This window comes from Sinohyriopsis cumingii, chromosome 19, assembly GCF_028554795.1.
Source record: "Sinohyriopsis cumingii isolate HCF-2022 chromosome 19, ASM2855479v2, whole genome shotgun sequence".
Lineage (NCBI taxonomy): Eukaryota > Metazoa > Mollusca > Bivalvia > Unionida > Unionidae > Sinohyriopsis > Sinohyriopsis cumingii.
This window is the reverse complement of record NC_142979.1, coordinates 11,817,940-11,844,771: the sequence shown is the minus strand read 5'-3', so window position 1 is coordinate 11,844,771 and position 26,832 is coordinate 11,817,940. Positions and strand designations below refer to the sequence as shown.

At 34.1% G+C, this 26,832-nt stretch overlaps 1 protein-coding gene across 2 annotated transcripts in view; it reads left to right on the top strand.

Annotated features, from left to right (window-relative positions):
* The window catches only part of LOC149775137 (leucine-rich repeat and WD repeat-containing protein 1-like), a 70,920-nt gene extending 44,088 nt beyond the window's left edge, over window positions 1-26,832 (top strand). The window contains exons 12-17 of one of the 2 annotated variants that reach the window (XM_089943018.1): window positions 1,874-2,008; window positions 10,380-10,480; window positions 15,340-15,501; window positions 17,973-18,079; window positions 20,060-20,128; window positions 24,602-26,832. In XM_089943018.1, coding sequence (XP_089799144.1) covers window positions 1,874-2,008; window positions 10,380-10,480; window positions 15,340-15,501; window positions 17,973-18,079; window positions 20,060-20,128; window positions 24,602-24,697 — 670 coding nt within the window. In that variant the 3' untranslated portion in view covers window positions 24,698-26,832. Of the gene's footprint in view, window positions 1-1,873; window positions 2,009-10,379; window positions 10,481-15,339; window positions 15,502-17,972; window positions 18,080-19,952; window positions 22,656-24,601 lie in introns of those variants that run through there. The other variant, XM_089943019.1, reaches the window with a different exon arrangement.

Below are 26,832 nucleotides of genomic sequence, written 5' to 3'. Positions count from 1 at the left end.
ATGACACAACAGCACATACTGGCCATGTGGTGCCAATTGAAAATTAGATTCCAGAAAATGTAAAATGTGAACTTAGAGAAATAAATCATTGTGGCATAAAAGCCTTTGAAATGTTTACAGGTGATATTGTTTTGACAAATATAGCTGCTGTTACTGAAATTAGAAAAACCTTTAAAGAACTTCACAAAAAAAACTCTGAAAAGAATTTTATCAAATTTGATGAGAATATTCTTGGGATGAAGGTCTGTTGGATTTTTGCAATTTTTCATCAAATATTGTGGCATTTACTAAGAGTAGAAAAACCTTGAAGCAACTTCGAAAAAAGACCATGGAACAGACTTTGCCCAATTTGACAGAAAGCATTCTAGCATAAAAGCCTGTCAAATTCTTTTAAATTAGCAATCTAATCATCACTAATATAGGAAAAACCTTTGATTACATTCTTTATGAAATCTAGACAGCAGAGGTTGATGAGATTTGATAAAAATCAGTCTAGCATGGTCCTGCATTTGTCTTCCATCATCATTTGCCCATCTGTCAATATTTACTTGCTCCACTCTGTTTAAATTTCTGATTCAAGTGTGATCAGACTTGGAACATTGGTTTATATCATAAAACTCTCAATGAGGTTGATAATGAATGAGATCATGGATATTTATTGAATGGTGGCCGAGTGGTCCTTTACTGATCATTGCCATCTCACCTATGTCCATGTGTATTCGAGTCTTGGGCTTGTCCAGTGTGGGTATATGTTAAAGCTTACCAGTAGCTTCCCTTGGGTCAGTGATCCTTACTGGGGTTTTCTCTGATTCTTCCTTCACCAGTTATTCTGGCTGCTGTGTAGCCTACCATGTTCTGAAAAATGGCATTAAACCTACAACTTCTGGTACAACTCTCTGGTCATAAATTAAGTAACAGAAAGAAGCAAAACAAACAAGGTTTGTGAAACTTAAATAATTTAATTATCAAAAGTTATAAAATGAAAATATAAGAAGAACTTAAAGTAATATGAATTGAATCCAAAATAATCCTAAAAAGTTCTAATAAAGTCCAAAACAATTGAATGTTCCAAATAAATTTCAGATTTTTTTAATGTCTTGGTCTCCCAACAGTCCAGATGTATCACAATGGCATCTTCTTTGAATAATTCACATTAGTCCCAGAATAATATTTTAGTCCTATGAGCACTTTGTAGTTTCATTGAATCATATTAACAAATGTTTCCTCTCAAATAATACCTAACTCAGCATTAAATACATTTGTTGACTGATCTTACAACAAAAACAACAAAAATTAGAATAAAAAAATTGTCCAGGTCGATGTACTTGTATACAAACATAAGAGCTGAAAATCTTTTTTGCTCATATTTGCTATGTGACTTAAGCAGATACCCCACATCATAAAGTAACCCAACTGACCTAACCCATCCATTGTGAAATAACTTAATTCTTTAAAGAACCCACCTGACCCCACCAGCCAGTAAGAAACCGTTATGAAGCAACCATTAGATTTTGGGGTCAGAGGTCTTGGTCATGTTCAGCGTAGTAAGATAATAATGGTTTCTGCACAGAGACTTCAATTTAAGACAACATACCTTGACTAAAGGAATAGACCCAATGGTCCAAAATCTTTCAAGGAAAACATGCCCTGCTAGTTCCTGTGTTGATTGATAAACATGAGGCAGATGTTTAGTATGCCATTCAAGGTGTTCTTATATTTATCTAAATTTCGGAAAAAATTATATCCATTAAAATACTTTGATACATGCAATTCTCACTTTCTAAAAAAAACTTTTACTCAAATCTATGGGACATACAATGTTCATTTATTTGTTTTTAAATCTTTACTCAAAAATATGCATTTTCTCTTTCAGACAGCTGCTGGTCTTGAAGGCTCCAGGAACAGATGCAGTGAACCTAAGTGTCAGTCTGTCTTGTGACCTACTTATCGCTGGCTGTGACAAATCCTGCTATGCATGGAGGCTTAGCAAACTTACTGGAAAAGCAAGGTAAATGATGTTGATGTGCAGTTTTCTCTTTTATTTTATTATTCACAGCCTTATGGGCATTTAGAGGTGCTCTTGTCAATCTGTTCATTGTCCATCTATTAATTCTTAATTTTGGACTCAGATATGCTGGATACAGCCATGCTATTTTTAGATGGATGCATCTGGGATAGTACAATATACCCTTAACAAATCAATTTTGATAAGTTTTTTATTAGGCCAGTTTCTCTGGAAGCATTGTGTATAGATGCAGCACCGTCCCTTTGAAAGATCATTTTGGCAAGGCAGTCCATTTGTTCTAATTTTATCAGTCATCACACTCAGACCCATTTTTATAAGAACAGAAGATAAATGTGTCGTAACTTGTCTTTAAGTAAGCAGAAAGTTTTTATTTATATACAGTACAACCCCGCTATAACGCGCCCTGATTTAACGCGAATTCGGATATAATGCGGTCGTGGCGTGGCTCCCGAAATTTCGTATATTCGCACATGAAAAAAAAATCTTCAAAGTACATGAAATAGTGTATAAATAAATTAGTATCATTATGGAGAGGAGATCGCGTATGGATTCCAATTTAATATGATCGTGGCGTGGTTCCTGAAATAGGGTGTAAAACGTTTATCATTTTGGGGGAAGAGTTTGCATATAAATTTTAATATAATACGATCGTGGTGCAGCTTCTGAAATTTAACAGTATCACCAGGTTCTTAAAGTGTTATGCCAAAAAATAAACAGAAATGTTGCTTGTTCCTGATCCATGAGTAAAGCCAGTAAGTCGTCTTTGTGATTGTCTTCAATTAATTCTGTATACAATCGTCCCCCAAACAATAGCCGACATGTGTTTCTTCTTTAACTGTGTACACAAACAAGCAGCAGCCAATGCAGTGGTTGATAAAAGATTCTCACTATTTAATAAACATCAGAAAACAAAAGCTGCCAACATGTTTGCTGGGCTTGGCGGTGTTATTAGACGTAATCAGTTGACTAGTAAATAATGTCTGCTTTATTAGCTGGACATTGAAAGGGTATGAAATTGTACATGTGTTCAGCTTTAAAAAATTTTATATATAAAAGTGATTCGTCATCATTGCAGGCCTACTGCACTTAGTTCTTGGGTTTTACATGGGTATGGTGTTTGTTTATGAACTCGTTATTAAGATTCCTGTTTATTTATTTTTTTTGATAAATATTTTACCATTATGGGAAAGCTAGTTCACAAACGCAGGTCATTCTCTGCACTTTGCGCAATGATTAGTATAGTAGTTTTCATATGTTTCTTTCTTTATTCACAAAATCTGAAGTAAAATTTATATGCACGCTGAAAGCATGTGTTGAATGGTAATTATTCTTGTTGTAGTCGTTCAAACGGATAGGCGTACAAGCGTTAATTATTGGAAATTTGCAAAGGATAAATGTACATGGAAACGCATATGAGAAAACTTTAGCAGTATGAAATTTGTATTGACACCGTTCATAGACCCAGGAACGTAATGAACCGTACACGTGCTTCGTCTTTCTTAACCTAATTTTGCTGTTAATTTTTCCCATTGAATTCAGACACACAATGATGTGTGAAAAATTTATTGAATAGTTCACATATGTATGCAATTTTTACAATGGAATTACATATTTTATGGATTAATTTCAAGCCTCAACGGTACAATATCAGACGGCAAGTAAATGATGTTGATACTCTGTTCATGCTATATATTAAACGTTGAATTCAGACACAATGATCTGGGAAAAAATATTGAATATTGTAAGTCTGTGAGCCATTTTTCAGTGGAATTACATGCATTATAGATGAACTGAATGCCACGACGGCACAATAGTAAACGGTGTTGATACCATATTAATTATATACATTAGGCATGAATACAGTGAATTGTTCTCTGAAAAAAGTAAAATATTTTAAAACCCTGCATTAATGTGACCCCGATATTAATGCGATCCAATTTTGTGGACCCCAATTATCGCATTATAGCGGGGTTCCACTGTACTTCTAATGGTTTTGAAACACAAAATTTTAATTTAAAATGCATCAAATAATTGTATGATGTGTATGATTATTAAATCACGAGGAACAGTTTTTATTTCATTACATGCTATTGTAATGTAACATTGTATGATGGACTTGACCTTGTTCAAAACTGAGTTAATTTCTGATTGACCTGGTTGACTTTTCAATTTTATTTTGTGTAAACAACTAATACATAGCTAAATTATTCTCTGTATGTATGGGCTTAATATCAGGATCATTATTAATAGAAGTACACATGTTTATTTGGTCTAAGTTTTGGAATTTCCTGAGTGTAATCCAGGTTAGGTTTCGGTTTTGTAAACATCAGGATCATTCTAAAAGTTTATTTTCCATTAGGTAATGGTTTTTGTAGAAAATGCTAATTGTGACCGGAGGTCCAGTAGAGAACTATATAATCTTGTAAGGACTTGGTCATTCATGCTTTAGCATCTAGCCCAAGATGTATATTATATGTTGTGTCCAGTAATTTTGGGCTGGAATCTTTTTTGTTGAAATTACTGAATTCAGGTGATTATTTTCTCTGGAAATAAAAAAGTGCTCTGATGAAATTCTTGGATAAAGACATTCACTGGAATTTATAGTGAATTCAAACCTGGAATTATATTATTGTGATTCAGTAAAAGACTTAGCACATCAACACACTAGGAGCTATAACAGACATGTCATTGCCTTCAGTTTTTAGATTTATTCTAGACTTTTGTTGAATTTTGTTCAGACTTTAAATTACTAGGACTTGTGTACGTAATTCTTGGATTATTTTGGGATTTAATTTGCAATGCTGTAAATTCTTTTTCTCATTTTTCACTTTGTATTCATGAGAAATAAATAATGTTAAATTTTACAAAGTTTGTTGTCTTTCACTCTTTTCTGTTTCTTATTTTAAGTGCATAGACTATTAACACTTTCCAGACAAACTATATTCAGAACAGTTTTTGTATCATTTCTCATTAATACAAGAATGACTCAACATTCCTTTTGCTTTTTCTGTAATGTTTAAGAAAATAAGGTATTAGACATTATGTTAAGAAAAAAACATTTTGAAGCATTAGGAAACATTTTTGTTATTACCACATGTTTTAAGGATTTTATGTGTTAAATTCTTATTTAGTATTTTATAAATGTTTTACAGAATTTTATCATTAATTTCGTATTTTATCAAGTTGTACTTCATGTTTACATTTAACTGGAGGGGGTTTCAATTTGCACTTTTTCATTTTTCACTTTTATTTTTAACTTTACAATTAGTTGGAACCATAAAGCGACTATTTTCCTGAGATGCTGTGATATGCAGCTACACACATGCTTACTAAATTGTAGCTTGCTAGGTGACTAAAAAATTTTTTTCAGTTCTTCAGGTGTCAAAACAAAAAGTCTAAGTTATTGGATTTTCTGTATTTTGTTGTTCTTTTGTTTTCATGTTGTCATTGTTTGCTTGCCAATGAAATAATGAAGTACAAGAGACCTCCTGCTGTACAGCTGCTATCGTTATTAATGTCTGTCTGCACTGTCAGATTTATAGTGCGCAAATTTTGTTTTAATGACACTGCCATCAGCTTTATGCATTGGTTTTTCATGGAACTTACGGTGTTTGTCACTTTAGTGTGAACCATACTATGAGAAATGTAGGTTACTGACCTACTTTTATTTACATGATTGATTTTGTTCTTTAAGTTTAACCTAGGTGTATAAGTTTCATTTTCAGGTATATCTCCAGCTGTAGGCATAGCATATTAATGGAACTTGGTCAGGATTTTTGATGCATCATTTTAAACCATTCCAGGGAAATATAGGTCACAGTAACTTGTCTTAAATTAATGACAGTCATGTACAGGTTAATACGAATGTAAAAATTTCGTCTTGCTAGCAGATCTCCAGCAGTAGGTATGCTGTGTTCATGGAACAATGTCAGAGTGTTAGTACCTTGTAATCATGCTAATGGAACCCATATGAAAGTTGATCAAAGTGACCTACTTGCACTAATGATATTGTTTACAGGTTAATGCTAGTGTACAAAATTATTGTCCTGGTAAATCTCCAATTTAAGGCATGGAATCCTTATGTAATTATGGTAATTGTATTATATTCAATATTCGGAACCATTCTAGGGGAAAGCTCTTCACAGTGACCTGCTTACTATTCATACACTTGTGACTGTATTAAATGATGATCCTTCCAACTATTGGAACGCCATGTTCTTGAAACCTGGTCGGGATGTTCCTTGTATCATTCTAAACCACTCAAGGTGAACTAGTGAGATATTTTTCTCCTTCAGATACATTCCCTGATTGCATTAACTTTAGTGATATAAGCCTGCTGCTTCCTGGATCCAGTCCAAATAAAATAATGAAAATTTCATCATATCTGAGCATCTCATTTGGACTAAGGGCAATAGCTTGTAATCCCCTTGCCACCACCAGGTGTCACTGGGTTAAGCTTTGCTTCCATGCTGTCAACTTCGCATATGATACCTCAACAACATTTACACCAGTATAAGGAAAAAATTAGCCATCCATCTAAGAAGTGGAAATTATTATGAGAATTATTCCACCACAGGTTATACATGTTATTTTTACATTTTTTCCAAATTTTGTGTGAATTTGCCTATTTCCGTTAGTAATGAGTGTTGTATTAGTGACATAACATCTAGAATTGTTAATTTATGGGTATTTTTCCTCAGCTTATGTTGTTCATTATATAATGTCAACCAAGTCCTTAAAATGCAAGAAATTTAAGGAATTGGGACGATACATGAGTCATGTCTACTATGTAGCAAATGTACTTCATCTCTTCCTTGCAGCATGTGCATTATGCGTTGGAAGAAATATGGGCTACTAAATCAGCCAAAAGGAGAGACAAAAGAAATGAGTTGTGCAAAAATATTGTTGATGATTTAAGCAAACATACAAAGTCAGCACCCCATGTACTTTGGTTCTGCCCACCCCCATTGTGATTAGTGTGATGTTTCACAGCCTGCCTCCTTTGAATAGATGTATTGTCTAATTCAGGAGACAACACAGTGATTAAATTCAGGCCAGATTTTACCCTTGTTTCCATCTCTTGCATCTCTACAGGTTTTCCTGACTCAATGGTGGAGTGTCCCTCCAATTTTAGGCAACCCATTGGATGTAAGTACTCCCACATGTCAGAGCATTGCCTTTGTGCCTGTAAGTCTGAGTGCATGTGGATTTTGCCAGATCCATTGGATCCATCTCTCAAACTGTTCCTTTGGCAACATACCTCATATTGTGACAAGGATTTAAGTAAAAAATCTCTCCTTACATCAAAAATGGCCATGGCATGGCCAGTATTGTCGATAGATGGTTTGTCTTCTACATGACTAGCAACCATGCTGACCATACTCCTTGTAAACCGGCTGGCTGTTCCTGTATGACACATTCATCCAGTATACCAGGCTTACCATATGTCCACAGCTTTTCCAGATGACTGATACAAAGATGCATCACATGTGTCACTTGGTAATTATCAGGATATGCAAGCTGAACCAGAACAGAATGATAGTGACTGTGAGTATCCTCCTATAAGAAAACCTTTCTCAGATTCATCTTTGTTGCTTTAAGGCTGCCTCACATAAATATACATAGTGTTGTCTGCTTTAATTCCTATATTTTTTGTGAACTGGAGTAAGTCTAGTCTTCATCGATCCAGCTTTTGTCCATCTGGTTATAGACCAGCTTCAGTCTGGTATGGCTTTTGTCCATCTGGTTATGGTCCAACTTCTGTCTGGTATGACTTTTGTCCATCTGGTTATGGACCAACTTCTGTCTGGTATGGCTTTTGTCCATCTGGTTATGGACAAAGTTCAGTCTGGTATGGCTTTTGTCCATCTGGTTATTGACCAACTTAAGTCTGGTATGGTTTTTGTCCATCTGGTTATGGACCAACTTCAGTCTAGTATGGAACTTCAGTCTGGTATGGCTTTTGTCCATCTGGTTATGGACCAAGTTCAGTCTGGTATGGCTTTTGTCCATCTGGTTATGGACCAAGTTCAGTCTGGTATGGCTTTTGTCCATCTGGTTATGGACCAAGTTCAGTCTGGTATGGCTTTTGTCCATCTGGTTATGGACCAAGTTCAGTCTGGTATGGCTTTTGTCCATCTGGTTATTGACCAACTTCAGTCTGGTATGGCTTCCTTATGTTTGCATAGTATGGGACATTAAACCCGTCGAGTTTGTTCTCAACAAGACATGGATTTCATTGAGAGTTGTTGCCACAACTTAGGTTATTTAATCCAGTGATCACTCTCTGCCATCATTTTATGTGCCCCTTACAAATGACATTCTGGCCCAGTGGTGCCCTTTTCTAGTCCAGTTGATCAAAAAGCACAAGGTACAATTATTCCTTTGTCAGTGGCACAAATTCATGTTGGCTCATGACGGTATTTACCAACCCAGTATGTATTGTTGGGGTGCCCACCTGTTGCAGGACTTCACTTCAGTCAGGGTTTGGCCTATCTACATCAGTCTTGAAATGAAGGCTCTCATCAACAACTTTCAGCTCTGAAAGGATCGACTCTGAGGAAAAATTCCTAATTATGTCACACAACTCTGTAGTGGTGATCAACCTCCTCAAACAGGGCAGCACCAAATCACCTGACAAATGACTAATGATACTTTCAGTTTCCATATTGGTGTGACCAACTCCATATCAATATACAAATCAGGCACATTCCATTCACATTCACTGACACAGAATGGTCCCTCTATCAATCAGGTTTTCTGAGTTATTGTATTTTGGGGACATCCAATGATCGATCTTCTTGCGAAAATGTGGAATCACAAGTTGACCAACTTGTCTCCATTTCCTGACCCAGAACCTTGATCATGGATTGAGTCAGTCAGCTGGGAGGGACTGTGGACCTTTGCCTACCCTCTGACAGCTTTGGTACCAAATATAATCCAAAAGTTGCAGGGTCAGAACTCCAGGCTAGTAATAATAACCCGTCTCAGATGGGTCATGTCCAGGGTAACTGATAATGTGATAGATCTGCCTAGGAAGATTCCAGCCAAGCCAGATCTTCTCAAACAAGTATGGTTGCATCATAGCTGATGCAATATCTTGTTGCATACATTTAATTTGTATTGTACATAGGCTTTTGTCCGTGATTGAACTTAATCCATAATTGAGGACAGGATTTTTGCCTAACTGTCTATGTCTTGTTATTTTATAAGCAACATATTAAATGGTTAATTCTTGACTATGATTTTAGATTATATATTATTATTTGGCAGTAAATATGTTTACTTAGAGCTTGTGCTAAAATTAAAGGTAAAGAGACCTGACATTGTTTATGAATTTTGTGAAACTTCCAAAAGTAAATGACATAGATCCAGGACATGTTGTTGTGTCATAAGTCAGGTGACAGTCTGTATATAAGTTTGAAGGAACCAGAATTATTTATTCCATATCTTAACATCAGTCTTGGTGGAATCAATTTTAGTCGTGTTCACTAGAGAGGATCGAATTTATATAAATTATTCATTGGAATTACAAAGTGTTCATTGATTTAGGAGTGAACCACTATTTTGGAATCAGTGTCAATTCATTCAAGGACATTTTGGATTGTATCATTGTGATATATCATGACTGCTGGCACATTAGCACAGTTTTAGGCACCTCAGCACATTCAGAATTGGAATTCATTTGAAACAACACTGGAATTCATTTGGAATATGCTATACTTTTGGATTTGTGATAGAACTTTTAGGACTATTTGGATTTAATTCACAATACATAATTACTTTAAAATTTGCTTTCTTGCACTTACTGTATTGTTTGCAGGTTAACATCAATGTAATGATTATGTCTTGATGACATATCTGCATACAGCATTCATGGAGCACCTTGCATCATTCTAAATCACCCCAGGTACAAGCTGGTCATGGTTAACTTTCATTTTCTTATGCAATCAGTATTTAGTTTTTCTCATTTACAGGCTAACCAAATATAAAGGATTTGTTCAAGTGATCTCCAGCTGTGGGCTTCATATCTTGATGCAATTTGATCATGATACTTCTTGCATTATAATTAGATCACCGGGAAGCAAAGCAAATAACTTGGATGTTATTGTAATCACAAAGTGTTTGTGTAGAGATCTTTATGCTGCATGATTTGCCTTAGAACGTTATACAACATACTATGGTGTGTTGTAGCAATCTAACATTGGTGTATTATAACATTGTAGCAAGTTACCTCTGGTTTCTAGCCATATTTACTGTATTAAAGCTAAGTTTCATATTTTCCTCAGTGTTTACAGTTTTTGCATTGCCTTTCAATTCATCATAAGTTTTAATTTCTTTTATTTGTTTTAAGAGACCCAGACCTGGAGTTTTTACACCCTCAAGAAAAGGAGAGGCTGGATGTTGAGGATGTAGTAGTTGATGGACTGTTACTTTTATCCAACAACTGTATAGGTACTAGTTATTTTTTCCTCATCATGCAGTGATGTTGTCTGTGGATTGCATAATTCAACTCCAGATGCAAACTTCCTTATCTCTACAGAAGAGTGCAACAATTGTAAAGGTCATTGGAGAAGGGTGACTGGAGAAAGTAGGGTCTTTTTGGCTGATAGTTTTCATCAAAATTGGTCAATAAACAGTGCAGGGTCCCCATGCTACCAGGAAATCGGGAAAAATATGGGAGAAATTATAATTTTTTTCCAGACTGTGAAAAGTCCTTGAATTTCGCAAATATTGATGAAAGTCAGGAAAACCCCGGGAATTTTCCGCCACCATTTGACACCCAAAACAATCACGTAATTGAGTCATAATTAAACTGATAGTGAGTTAATTTTATCGAGTTCTAATCAGAATATTTGGAGGGTGCAGTATGGATCATTTGGTTGCTTGCAAAAACTATATGCTTAGTCAGTCCAAACGCCCAGTGGATTAGATTCATCTAGTAGACTTTTATTTTGAAAGTCAGCTTGATATTGTTATCTTTCCTTTCGTGGTAGGTATGAAAACCAGTCTACCATCACATAGCTGCTTACCGGATGGCCTAGAAAACTTGAAACTTTGTTAGATCGAGTGATACATGCATGAAATTAAAATGACTTATTTTCTCAGAAATTGTGTGCATTAAAATCGTTATGTCTTTAACCTGCTGAAAGACAAGATAAAACTACGTAGCATGAGTACACAATTCTAACAACCCACATTTTTAAATGTTGTAGAGAAAAAAAATAAAAATTAATAAATGAAAGTCATATACTGGTTGTAATAAAAATACAAAAAGAAAAGAACACAAAATTCTCCATATTTATATATTCTGAGCTCTGGAGTTATGTTGTATCACGTGACTACCATGTTGACATGTACTTACTGCTTGATAAATCAGACTGGCCAGATTACTTGTTTTTACAAAAAGTATCTGACTTTCATTTAATATAATTGAATTTCTGTACAACAGCATAAAGGAGTTTGTTGTTGATATCACATGACTATTGGACTTCCGATATCATCATTTGAGATTTGTGAAGTCATGTGACTAGTAATGCAAATGGTGAGTACTGGGTCAGGTTTCATGTACACTATAGTTTCGTCTTGTCTGTCAGCGGATTAACGACATAATGATTATATTACTTGCCATTTCTAAGAAAATAAGTCATTTTCCTATCAATTTCATGCAGGTATGAGCCTAGTGGTTAGAGCATCCGCCTTGGCTGCAGGAGGTCGTGGGTTCAATCCCTGGCTGAGTCATACCAAAGACTTAACAAAAATGGTACTAACAGCTGCCTCACTTGGTGCTCAGCATCAAAGAGGTTAGTGTTAGGACTGGTCGGCCTGGTGTCAGGATAATGTGACTGGCTGGGACATAATGCTACATGTTTGTAACATGATACCCCAGTGCTAGACATCACTATAAACTGTCACACTGCAAACATCGTAGCGATATGACTGAAATTTGTTTAAAGCTACATTAAAATTCCAAATTACACACAAATCACACATATAACATAAGTTTAAATTTTCTAGAACCACTGGTAAGCAACTACTTTATGTTGCTACCGCATGGTGGTGGCAAATTCCAAATTTTCTATATGCAGTTGCTGTGACCCCACACACCAACATAAATGTCCAAATATGAAAAATGGGGTGGGAATAATTGGAGGAAACTCAGATTAGAAAATGGACTGCCATTCGTTTTAAGCCAAATTTGTAGTCCAAATTGTTGAATCTCGGAGCTGAAATGAGAAATTTTTGTCCCTTGTATTATGTATTAAAAAACTATACAAGCCCCTGTATCAATACAGGTTTGGGGACTGGTTTAACAAATTACAAGAATCAAGTTGATTTTACAGAAAATTTGGTCCTTGTTTATTCAACAGTATATAATTTTGAAGGCCTTTTGTCAAAATTTTAATCAACCCTTTTGAAAATGTTTTTATAATGATGGATTTTTAACCAGATCATCTTAAGGAGATTAGGTTGTTTGAAAAATCTTGTTTTGGGGTTTTATTGGCACAGATACATTCAGGGTTAAACTCTTTTAGTTACAAGACAAGATTCTAATTATTTGTGTTTAGTGTTTTTTTTAATAGGAAATGTTACTTTCTATGAGTTGCATATATATATATATATATATATATATATATTGCTATAGAATTATTTAGAATTAAAGGTTTGAAAGGAAAAAAGCATAATTTATATTCATTATGTTGTTCCCACTTAGCAACATAATGCAGGTCAGCAAAATAAAGTTAGAATTTTTATTCAGTGCATTGAAATGACTTTACATGCCAATTTATAGGAATATAATCCAACTTGTTTTGTGTGATACATTTTGTGGTTTTGTACATGATCATCTTTTCTGACTTCAATGTTTTTGGAGAGCCTTGAAAGAGAAACATGGTTAGATTTAGAAAATGTATGTTTTATAATCTAAAATGTTCTTTAATTCCATTCAGTTATAGTCATATGTGAACCTTGACAAAATTAATTTCATCCTGGAAAAACCCTGGAAATGACCTGGAAATTTATCTTTAGAAAAGCTTGTGAACCATGGTAGTGTTGTTTCTCTCTGCAGGCTAACAAACAAAACATTACTTAGCTGTGAAAATGAATATGTAGGCATATCAGCAAACGTTTGGTAATTAAATGTAATGCTAATATAAAATTATAATTAAATGTAATGCTAATATAAAGTTATAATTAAACGTAATGCTAATATAAAATTATAATTAAACGTAATGCTAATATAAAATTATAATTAAATGTAATGCTAATATAAAATTATACTTAAATGTAATGCTAATATAAAGTTATAATTAAACGTAATGCTAATATAAAATTATAATTAAATGTAATGCTAATATAAAATTATAATTAAATGTAATGCTAATATAAAATTATGCTTAAATGTAATGCTAATATAAAGTTATATTTAAACGTAATGCTAATATAAAATTATAATTAAATATAATGCTAATATAAAATTGTAATTAAACATAATGCTAATATAGTCATAATTAAACGTAATGCTAATATAAAATTTTAATTAAACGTAATGCTAATATAAAATTATTATTAAATGTAATGCTAATATAAAATTATACTTAAATGTAATGCTAATATAAAATTATACTTAAATGTAATGCTAATATAAAATTATAATTAAATGTAGTGATAATATAAAATTATAATTAAATGTAGTGCAAATATAAAATTATAATTAAATGTAATGCTAATATAAAATTATAATTAAATGTACTAATATAAAATTATAATTAAACGTAATGCTAATATAAAATTATAGCTAAATGTAGTGCTAATATAAAATTATAATTAAACGTAATGCTAATATAAAATTATAATTAAATGTGCTAATATAAAATTATAATTAAATGTAGTGCTAATATAAGAAAAAGAAACAATTATTGTGAAGTATTTCGATACTTCATTTTTTTTTGCAAGTGGATAAATTAGATTGTTTCTGAGCTCAATATGTTTAACATTCAAAGAATCTATAATCAGTCTGTAATATTTTTTCTGTGATTGGAAGCTAAAATGTTTGAATGAAGCATCGTTTCCCTCATTGTGTAGACACTCTGGAAAGGGTGCTTGTCTTTGAATAAATATTGCTCTTAAAAGGGTTAGTCAGGTTGGGAGTGAGAATTCAGGATCCATTTTCAAATCAGTTGCTATGCATTATTATTTTCTGTGATATCACTTTACAAAGAATTTTTTGCAGTGACATGTAGCAAGTTGTGCTTAAAGCAAATTCAAAATGTTGGACTTGCTGACCTTGTCTTTCCTTTACCATGGAATTACATTTTTCTGTGAATATTAGAAATGAATTGCTGTAATGTATTTCAAAGAAATAAATTTTTTGCACCATTATCATATCTTGAAGGTCAGTGAACTGGATATCCAAATTGGAAATCTATTATAATTTTCCTCAAAGTGATCCATTTGCAGAAAAATGATCATTACCCACAGTTTTGATATTTTTTTTTCTGTTGCAAACTTTGTCATTTGTTTCTACAAATGATATTTACAAACGTATCTTCTAAAATCTTCATACACAGATATGAATGTATATGCCAGCAAGTTTTTGGACTACTTAAGCTTGGTATGACTTTGACTCAACTCAATAATTCTTATTCTGACAAAGATACAAAAAATTTTTTTTTAAAGTTTACCAAAACTGTCACTGATTTTGGAACAAGGTCAGCAGCTAGTTACAATGTTTCATGAAGCTAATATTAGTTGTTTACATCAATGAAATAAAAAAATAAAAAAAGTCAACCAGGTCAAACAGAACTGAACTCAGTTCTGGACAAAGGTCAAGTCCAGTGAACAATGTTAAATTACAATAGCATGTAATGAAATAAAAAAGAAATTTAAAACTAACAGACAATTAAATTAAATGTACATAACAATACTATATAATGACAGGAACAAACTTTGAAGAATGCTTGCTGATATGAAAAGGAAATGTTATACCAATTTTGGGTTACACAGCAGAAAGGTCAATGTTACTGTGACCCAAATAACTGTTACAGTGACTCAAATAAGGACAGTTTTCTACACCATCTTATTACAATAAAATTCACATTGTTTTGAAAGTTAATCACGAATGGAAGATACTGATATTAGGATTGAAAGGTTAAGATCAGTTCATGGAGATCTGTTGTTCATTGATGTCCATGGTCAGCAATGCCCTACTAATGCCTCCATGCAGGAATGTTAAACATAGGGCAGGTCATTCACTGTGTGTTTATTGAAACCAGCTATAATGTAACCTCAGTTCTATTACTTGGTCATTTCAGTCAGCAAGCAGGTTGGTCAAAGCTGTCTGTATTTATGGGATTTAAAGCAGCACATTCCTGACCACTACAAGTCTCGGACCCAGGTTGTTCCTATCATTCCTCTTGCACTACTGGACTACACATTGCTGGATGTGGACTATGTGTACCCAGGGGCGAGTCAAGGTAATACTTACAATGATGGTTTAGGTTTAGGTTATGAAAGACAATCATCCATCCATACGTTTCAGTCACCAAGGCACCAAGGCAAGGTTATGAAAGACATTCATCCATCCATACATTTCAGTCACCAAGGCACCAAGGCAAGGTTATGAAAGACATTCATCCATCCATACATTTCAGCTATCAAGGCACCAAGGCAAGGTTATGAAAGACATTCATCCATCCATACGTTTCAGTCACCAAGGCACCAAGGCAAGGTTATGAAAGACATTCATCCATCCATACATTTCAGTCACCAAGGCACCAAGGCAAGGTTATGAAAGACATTCATCCATCCATACATTTCAGCTATCAAGGCACCAAGGCAAGGTTATGAAAGACATTCATCCATCCATACGTTTCAGTCACCAAGGCACCAAGGCAAGGTTATGAAAGACATTCATCCATCCATACGTTTCAGCCATCAAGGCACCAAGGCAAGGTTATGAAAGACATTCATCCATCCATACATTTCAGTCACCAAGGCACCAAGGCAAGGTTATGAAAGACATTCATCCATCCATACGTTTCAGTCACCAAGGCACCAAGGCAAGGTTATGAAAGACATTCATCCATCCATACGTTTCAGTCACCAAGGCACCAAGGCAAGGTTATGAAAGACATTCATCCATCCATACGTTTCAGTCACCAAGGCACCAAGGCAAGGTTATGAAAGACATTCATCCATCCATACGTTTCAGTCACCAAGGCACCAAGGCAAGGTTATGAAAGACATTCATCCATCCATACGTTTCAGTCACCAAGGCACCAAGGCAAGGTTATGAAAGACATTCATCCATCCATACGTTTCAGTCACCAAGGCACCAAGGCAAGGTTATGAAAGACATTCATCCATCCATACGTTTCAGTCACCAAGGCACCAAGGCAAGGTTATGAAAGACATTCATCCATCCATACGTTTCAGCCACCAAGGCACCAAGGCAAGGTTATGAAAGACATTCATCCATCCATACATTTCAGTCACCAAGGCACTTAGCTCTTACTTCATATGTTAAACAATTTTAGTACAAGATTTTAAGTTGTTAGATTGTCATTATTCTCCACTATGAAAATGGCTACAGTTTCATTCTACTTACATTTAAGATTTCCAAATGCCTGTATACTTCCATAGGCTAGCAGATGGGAAATGCTTTGTTTTTATGTGACAACTTTTTGCTGAACCCTATGGCAATCTCAATGCTAAATTGAGTCTGCTATTTTTTCAAAATATAGGTAGTGCAGTGTAGATGTGTTCAACAATTTTAAAAATGTAATACTAGTAAATAGATACCAGGAGTCAATTTAAATTTATGGATATCAAATTTCATGTTGTAGTTCAGTGATGCATATTTGTGTACTTAATAAATTTCTAAATAAAAAAAAAGATAAAATGTTGAGTGTTGATTTATGGATAATGAAGATCATAACATCCTTCACTTCCTGACATTTCTATGCAAATGGGCTTAATCCTCAGAGAGAGAGATTTTTCTTTCATGGAGATGTGGTTAGGACTATTACTTAATCATGGACTTCAATCATGGTTAGAGGGCTATTACTTAATCATGGACTTCAATCATGGTTAGGGCTATTACTTAATCATGGACCTCAATCATGGTTAGGGCTATTACTGCATCATGGACCTCAATCATGGTTAGGGCTATTACTTAATCATGGACCTCATTAATGGTTAGGGCTATTACTGCATCATGGACCTCAACCATGGTTAGGGCTATTAATCATGGACCACAATCATGGTTAGGGCTATTACTGCATCATGGACCTCAATCATGGTTAGGACTATTACTTAATCATGGACCTCAGTCATGGTTAGGACTATTACTTAATCATGGACCTCAGTCATGGTTAGGGCTATTACTTAATTATGAACCTTAGTCATGGTTAGGACTATTACTTAATCATTGACCTCAAATCATGGTTAAGGCTATTACTTAATCATGGACCTCAATAATGGTTAGGACTATTACTTAATCATGGACCTCAATCATGGTTAGGGCTATTACTTAATCATGGACCTCAATCATGGTTAGGACTATTACTTAATCATGGACCTCATTAATGGTTAGGGCTATTACTTAATCATGAACCTTAGTCATTCTGCTTTGAATGACATCATGAAAGCTGCATGCTGTTGGTATCACACTACCTTCTCTTCATTCTACTTTTGATATGTGCCGAACCATAAAAGGTCTGGTTGTGTCAGCCCAACAAGTCATTAAGGCATGTTCCAGTCTGCAGTACAGATACCTCCTTACAGTAAATAATTACTTATCTTTAGACCATCATAGGTCGAACATAAGACATAGTTTTCTATGAAAGATTTGTCTTCTATATGTTTTACTCCTGCTACAGTCATGTTTAGCATGTCAGATAAAAAAATTAATGTTTATTTTTTCTTCCTTTAAATTTGGAAATAGGAGGCATGGTTTGTGTGGGTGATGATGCAGGAAAATTATACATGTATGATGTTGCCACTGTCATCAAGAAGAAGAAACAGAGTGACAAAATTCTTATACCATCAAGGGTAAGAAGAAAGCAAATTTAGCTGTTAAACATACTTGTATATTTTAAACTGAAAATTGAGGAAGTAAACTCTTGATTCAGTTTTTTTTGAGTTCTGATCAGAATATTCAGAGGTTGCAGTATAGATCATTTGAGTGCTTGCTGTAAACATATTTGTATTGTCAATCCAAATACTCAGTCAATTTTAAATTCATTTAGCAGACTGGTTATTCCACAAACAGCTCCATATCAGTTTTTTTTGTTACTTAGAGAGTATGAAGATCAGTCTAGCCCCACAATAATCCAACATGTATTCAACACATAATCTCTGAGAGTTTAAAAGATAAATTATATGGCTTATCATCACCATTTTCTGTTTTTGTATCTGAAATTATCAAAAGTGTATTGTGATAAAGCATTTTTTTTGGTAGTATGGGAACAGATTGCTAAACCTTATTGATAGTAACCTTTGCCACAACCCACCTTTGCAGTGAATTTTACAACCAATCATTGCTAAATATACAGAAACCTACCAATTTATTGATCAAACAATTATTTTTGTTAGCATTATCATGGCCAGGTCTGGTAATAATGTTGATACAAAGGTAATCTGAGATTCCTCTGACGCTATATATCCCATTTTTGATATATGGATGGTTATGTTACAATGTTTGTCAGAGTAAAAAAGTTGGAATTTGTCACCACAGTGTAATGGTGGCATAGGTTATCCGCTTAAGGTGGCGCTATACAGTTTCGCATTTTGCATAGGGTTAGGATTTTAAAGAAAAAGAATCTCCCCGGCTCTCCTCACTGGTTTTACTGGCTATTTAAAAAAGACCTTGTATATCTTAGGTATAATGCAAAGAACCTTTAATTCCCTTTATTTTGGTGTATGATTGATGGGTGTACTATGGGTTATAGAGTATACAGCTTGGCCCTACTTCAAATGTGCACCTTTCAAAAAAGTGCTAGCTCTACTTGGTCATTTTCACTTCCTGAACTTCAGAGGTCAGTTGTATAAAAAAGAGCCGATAACTTTTTTTACATTTTATATATTTGGTAATTCATTCATTGCACTTTAGAAGCTGGTATTGTCTAGTCTGGCAAAATTCATTTTCCGTATTTTAATAGCTGCTATGTATAGTGCACTTTAGACTAATTCAGACTGATTTTTTAACACAAGGGAACAGTCATTTTAGTTAGCAGTGTACTTAAATCATGTAAAATTTCCAAAAGTACAATATCCAAAAGAAATATCATCCACATTACATTAATGTAGCATAGAGATATGCCAACATTCTCTCCACTGTGCATGTTTTAAATGCGAACTACTTCACCTTACATACGTCACTCTCTCAAAAGTACATATTATCTGGTGAGTGCCACCTAAGAGCAGGCCTAGCAAACTTGTACTATGTCTCATTAAGTCAAGCTGCATGAAATCGATAGAAAAGATTTATTTTCTGAGAAATTGTGAGTAGTATAATCATCATATCTCTGAATGTTTGTGCTAAGTTATTACACTGTGTAAGATGTAGTTTGAATGCATATGTTGATTCTTAAATAAGTCGCAGGAGAAATTGGAGAAGTGTAATCCTTTATATTATATATTGGGTAAATTGTAAAAAAAGTACAAGCCCCAATGATTATCAGTACAGATGTGGAGACAGGTTTATTGGATTACAAGCAGACATAAGTGATGTTACAGAAAAATAAACTATTTTTATACAATCATATATCTGTACATCATTTTGAATGTATTTCTGTCAAAATTTAAATCAACCCTTTTGTAATGAAGTTCTTGAAACATGATACAGATTTCATATTTCTAAAAATAGGTACTCTCTTGGCCAGAATTGACACTACGATGCAGATTTTGTATTTCGTTTCAATAGGTATTGCCTTGGCCAGAATTGACACTTCGATACAGATTTCATATTTCTAAAAATAGTTATTGTCTAGACCATAACTGACCTTTTGATACAGATTTCATATTCAATAGGTATTGCCTTGGCCAGAATTGACCCTCCAGAACAACATGGAAGACATGCAAGATATCCTGAAGAAAAAGGTATTTGCAAGTCAATCTTACTAGAAAAGATTGTAAATATAGCTTTCTCGAAATTGGAAATGAAGGTGGATACTTAAATCTCTTAATTAATATAATGTATCATGGATATATGAACTGTTTGTATGGCCTAATAAAATATATAAAGTATCCAGACTTTGTTATATGAACTGTTTGTATGACCTAATAAAGTATATAAAATATCCAGACTTTGTTTTACGAACTGTTTGTATGGCCTAATAAAGGATATAAAGTATCCACACTTTGTTATACGAACTGTTTGTATGGCCTAATAAAGTATCCAGACTTTGTTATATGAACTGTTTGTATGGCCTAATAAAGTATATAAAGTATCCAGACTTTGTTATACGAACTGTTTGTATGGCCTAATAAAGGATATAAAGTATCCACACTTTGTTATACGAACTGTTTGTATGGCCTAATTTAAAATATGTTAAACAAAATAAATACACTAGTTTTGTGCACTGTACACAGACTGTACTGATTGAAGGTGAGTATATAAGAATATACATGCTAGTGTTATTCACTATACACAGACTGTAATGATTGAAGGTGAGTATATAAGAATATACATGCTAGTGTTATTCACTGTACATAGACAGTACTGATTGAAGGTGAGTATATAAGAATATACATGCTAGTGTTATTCACTATACACAGACTGTACTGATTGAAGGTGAGTATATAAGAATATACATGCTAGTGTTATTCACTATACACAGACAGTACTGATTGAAGGTGAGTATATAAAAATATACATGCTAGTGTTATTCACTATACACAGACTGTACTGATTGAAGGTGAGTATATAAGAATATACATGCTAGTGTTATTCACTATACACAGACTGTACTGACTGAAGGTGAGTATATAAGAATATACATGCTTGTGTTATTCACTATATATAGACTGTACTGATTGAGATTGAGTATATTAGTATACACAATAGTGTTATTCACTATATTGACTACTAATTGAAGGTGAGTTTGTGTGTTTATAATGTGTATATACCATCTTTTTCAGTAGTGTTATTCACTATACCTATTCAGATTCTAAGAAGCTTTGCAACATTAGGCCATAATTAACTTGCTGTTATCAAAAGTAAAGATTGCCCCCCATTTAAAATTTAAAATTTAGTATGAAAAACTATATTTTTAGTGGATAGTTTGGAAAGATGAATCATTTATTACTATTGTGAATGTCTTACATTTTTATATTGGTGGTTAAAAATTGCCCTAATTATTTTAGCTTTGCTGGTCATGCATGAGGAGAGCTTATGGAATAGCATGTTGTCTGTCTGTCTTTCTGCTTGTCCATTAGCACAAGTTTGTTATCACTACACCTAAACTATTTGGAGGATTGCCATAAAACTTAGCACACATTCATCCCAAGGTCTAGTTGGTCCTAAATGAAAATGGTTCTATTCAGACATCAAATATGGTCATCACTGCTGCCATCTTGAAAATGATCACTGCTTCTTCTTAATTGATGGTTATATCAATGTGAATTTGTTCTGAATGACTTCTTATAATATCTCATTGATCCTGGTTGAAAATGGTGTCAATCTGACATACGTATATTTATTTTGCATTATTTATTTTATTTTATTTTTATTTATTGTATTCAGTAGATAATTGTATTTTGTACTCGACTTTGTCCAAAATCAGGTTCATTTTCTTCCTGACCTGAATCACTGATTTTGATTTGGTAACCACGTTTATCTCAATCTGAGTCCAGAACATTGGAAATTCACTATGAAGTGTGATGTGATGATGCTTACCACATTTTAGAAAATGCTAATTGTGACCTGAGGTCAAGTAGAGGACTTTATGTTCTTATTTATCTCGAAATTATTTAAGCTCTGAGCAGCATCAGTTTTATTGTTGTGTCCAGTGTTTCATTTGGGCTGAAATTTATTCAAATTATCTCAATTTTGTTTCCTCTGGAAATAAAAAGTGCCCAAAAATTACAGTTTTGGAAATGGAGACCAGGGTTTATAGTGAAATTTAAATAAAGATATATTCTTGGATTTTTTTTATTGCAATTCAACACAAGACTGTTAGCATATCACTATGACCCAGGTACATCAACACTTCCAGCATTGGATTTATTATGAAATGGCACTAAAGTTTATTCAGAACTTTAATCATTTTTCACTTTGTATTTTAGGGAAATAAATTATTTGTTGAATTTTACAAAGCTTGTACCTTCTCACTTTTTCTGTTACTTATTTTAAGACCATAGTTGTAATACATACAGTATGGCAGCCATCTTAAAAAGCCTATCACTACTAGTTCTTATCAGAAAGTCCTATTGACGGAGTTTTCACCAAAATTTATTTTAATGGTTCAGCTCAGACATTAAATATAACCACTCCATAGCCATCTTGAGTGGGACCCCGAGTGGTCTAAAGCACTTTCTGTTACGGATCACTGCCATCTCACCTCTGTCTGCGTGGGTTCAAGTCTCGGATTCAGCCAATGTGGGTATGTGAGAAAGCTTGCCAGTAGTTTCCCGTGGGTCGGTGGTTCTTTCCAGGGTTTTCCCGGGTTCTTCCTCCACCATTAACACTGGCCGTCATGTATAGCCTATCGTGTGCTGAAAAATGGCATTAAACCCTACAACAACAACAACATATCCATCTTGAAAATCTTTTTATTGTTACTCCTCCTAAATGGATTGACATATTTATAATGGATTTCACCAAAAGACTTCTTATGATGTATATTTGGTCCGAAATGAAAATGGTGCCAATCTGACATTTTGAGAATCATGTTGCCACTCCTGGATAAAAAGTCATGTTGACAAGGGTTGTCATCAAGAGATTTCCTTTGATGTCTGGTTGGTTTGAAGTGAAAATATTGCTGATCTTGCATCCAATATGGCTGCCACAGTGACCATCTTGAAAATCTAATCTCTATTCCTCCTGAATGAAAAGTGAAATTGGCATAGGGTTTTCACTTGAAGATGTCTTATTATTTCTAGTTAGTTCTAAATGAAAATGATGCAACTTGCACATCCAATATGGCTGGCACAGTAGACCTCTTAAAAATATTATTGCTACTCCTCCTAAACAGATGGTCATATCAACATGGGGTTTTCAATAAAAACTTCTGACAGTGTCAAGTTGAACCTAAATGAAAATGATACTAATATCCAGAGTGGCCACCACACAGTAGCCATTTTGAAAATCTTTTTAATCACTAATCCTCTTGAAAAGAATGTCATATTTTTGCATGGGGTTTTCACCATAAGACTTTTTATGATGTCTTGTTAGTCATAAATAAAAATGGTGTCAATTGCATGCCCATTATGGCCACCACAGTGGACATCTTGGAAATCTTGTCAGTACTCCTCCTGAATGGAAGGTCACATGCAAAAATGTCTTATGATGTCTCGTTTAACCTAAAAAAAAATGGTGTCCAATATAGCCATCACAGATGCCACCTTGAAAATTATTTATCACTACTCCTCCTGAATGGAAAGTCATATTAACATGGGATTTGAACCAGAAACTTATTATGATATTTATTTGGTCCAAAATGAAAACGGTGCTGCATGCACATCCAATATGCCTATCTTAGTGGCCATGTTTTAATTCATGTTTTCACTATTCGCCTGAATTGACGATCATATCCATATCAGATTTTCATTGAAAGACTGCTTGTAATGTGTAGCTGCTCATTAATAAAAATGGTCCCACTTGCATATCCAATATGACTGAGATAGTGGCCATATTGGAAATTTTGTTTTAATAAAAATGGTCCCACTTGCACATCCAGCATGACTGAGATAGTGGCCATATAGGAAATTTTATTATCACTAATCTTCCTGTATGCAGTCATGTCAGCATGAGGTTTTTACAAAAAGATGAAAACAGTACCAATCTGCCAACCAATGTGTTCACTATAGCAGCTAATTTGATGGTACACCCCACTAACTCTCAGAGACTTAAGAAGTGAATAGTTTTATGGTGTACCTCACTAACTCACAAACTTGAGTTAATAGTTTTATGATCTACCCCACTATCACAAGCTTGAGTGAATAGTATTAGTGTACCACACTAACTATAATAAACTTAAGAAATGAATAGTTTTACAATGTACCACACTAACTCTCATAAGCTTAAAAAGTGTATAGATTTATGGTGTACCCCACTAATTCTCACAGACTTAAGTGATTAGTTTTATGGTGTAACCAACTTACTCTCACAAGCTTAAAAAGTGAATAGTTTTATGGTGTACCCCACAAACTTAAGAAATATTTTCACTAGTTGCACCAGGAAAGCTATCAAGCTTAGTCTATCAAAATAAGCAGAATGCAGGCTTTAAAATGACAACAAAAAAAAACACAAAAAATGGCTGGACAAAAATAAACAGAAGAAAATATTGTTAAAATGTTTGCCAATAATAATAGTAACCCTATTTTATTTCTCACTATGTTTTCTAATTTCAGAAGGTGGTGTTGAACTGTGTGGCTGTAAGTTCAGACAGTAAGTTTGTTGTTGCTGGGACAGATAACAATCTTGTGTGCATATGGAAGCAGAAATGATTTTACTGGCACAATCTGTTACATATTCAGGCATGAATCAACATCAACTGAAAATATTGTATAGCATGCCTCACAAAAGGGAATGTGTTTAAAATTGTATGGTACATCATACAAACCATAAATGAAGGAAACATGTTTTTAAAATTGTATGGTATACCATACGAACTATAATTGAAGGTGATACGTTTTTAAAATTGTATGGTATACCAGACAAACCACAAATGAAGGAAATAGGTCTTTAAAACTGTATGGTATACCATATAAACTATAACTGAAGGTGATACATTTTTAAAATTGTATGGTATACCAGTCAAACCATAAATGAAAGAAGTATGTCTTTAAAATTGTATGGTATACCAGACAAACCATAAATGAAGGAAATATGTCTTTAAAACTGTATGGTATACCAGACAAACCATAAAAGAAGGAAATGTCTTTAAAACTGTATGGTATGCCATACAAACCATAAATGAAGGGCAGATTCAGATTAGTAAGTTTGACACTATTAATAGCCATTAATGTTATCAAACATCTTTCATATTTAAACATACACCAATAGATAATATTACACCACTAGTATGGAGGGTATTGATGGAATGCATCATACACAAACAGATATTACACAAGAAGTATGGAGGGCATTGATGGAATGAATCATATACCAACAGATATTACACCACTAGTATGGAGGGCATTGATGGAATGCATCATATGCCAACAGATAATATTACACCAATAGTCACCATTAGTATGGAGGACATCACGAGAATACAGCATACACCAACAGATAATATTACACAAATAGTATGGAGGGCATTGATGGAATGCATCATATGCCAACAGATAATATTACACCAATAGTCACCTATAGTATGGAGGACATCACGAGAATACAGCATACACCAACAGATAATATTACACAAATAGTCACCATTAGTATGGAGGACATCACGAGAATACAGCATACACCAACAGATAATATTACACCAATAGTCACCAACAGTATGGAGGACATCACGAGAATACAGCATACACCAACAGATAATATTACACAAATAGTCACCATTAGTATGGAGGACATCACGAGAATACAGCATACACCAACAGATAATATTACACCAATAGTCACCAATAGTATGGAGGACATCACGAGAATACAGCATACACCAACAGATAATATTACACAAATAGTCACCATTAGTATGGAGGACATCACGAGAATACAGCATACACCAACAGATAATATTACACCAATAGTATGGAGGACATCACGAGAATACAGCATACACCAACAGATAATATTACACCAATAGTCACCAATAGTATGGAGGACATCACGAGAATACAGCATACACCAACAGATAATATTACACAAATAGTCACCATTAGTATGGAGGACATCACGAGAATACAGCATACACCAACAGATAATATTACACCAATAGTATGGAGGACATCACGAGAATACAGCATACACCAACAGATAATATTACACCAATAGTATGGAGGACATCACGAGAATACAGCATACACCAACAGATAATATTACACAAATAGTCACCATTAGTATGGAGGACATCACGAGAATACAGCATACACCAACAGATAATATTACACCAGTAGTCACCAATAGTATGGAGGACATCACGAGAATACAGCATACACCAACAGATAATATTACACCAGTAGTCACCAATAGTATGGAGGACATCACGAGAATACAGCATACACCAACAGATAATATTACACAAATAGTCACCATTAGTATGGAGGACATCACGAGAATACAGCATACACCAACAGATAATATTACACCAATAGTCACCAATAGTATGGAGGACATCACGAGAATACAGCATACACCAACAGATAATATTACACCAGTAGTATGGAAGACATCACGAGAATACAGCATACACCAACAGATAATATTACACCAATAGTATGGAGGACATCACGAGAATACAGCATACACCAACAGATAATATTACACCAATAGTATGGAGGACATCACGAGAATACAGCATACACCAACAGATAATATTACACAAATAGTCACCATTAGTATGGAGGACATCACAAGAATACAGCATACACCAACAGATAATATTACACCAGTAGTCACCAATAGTATG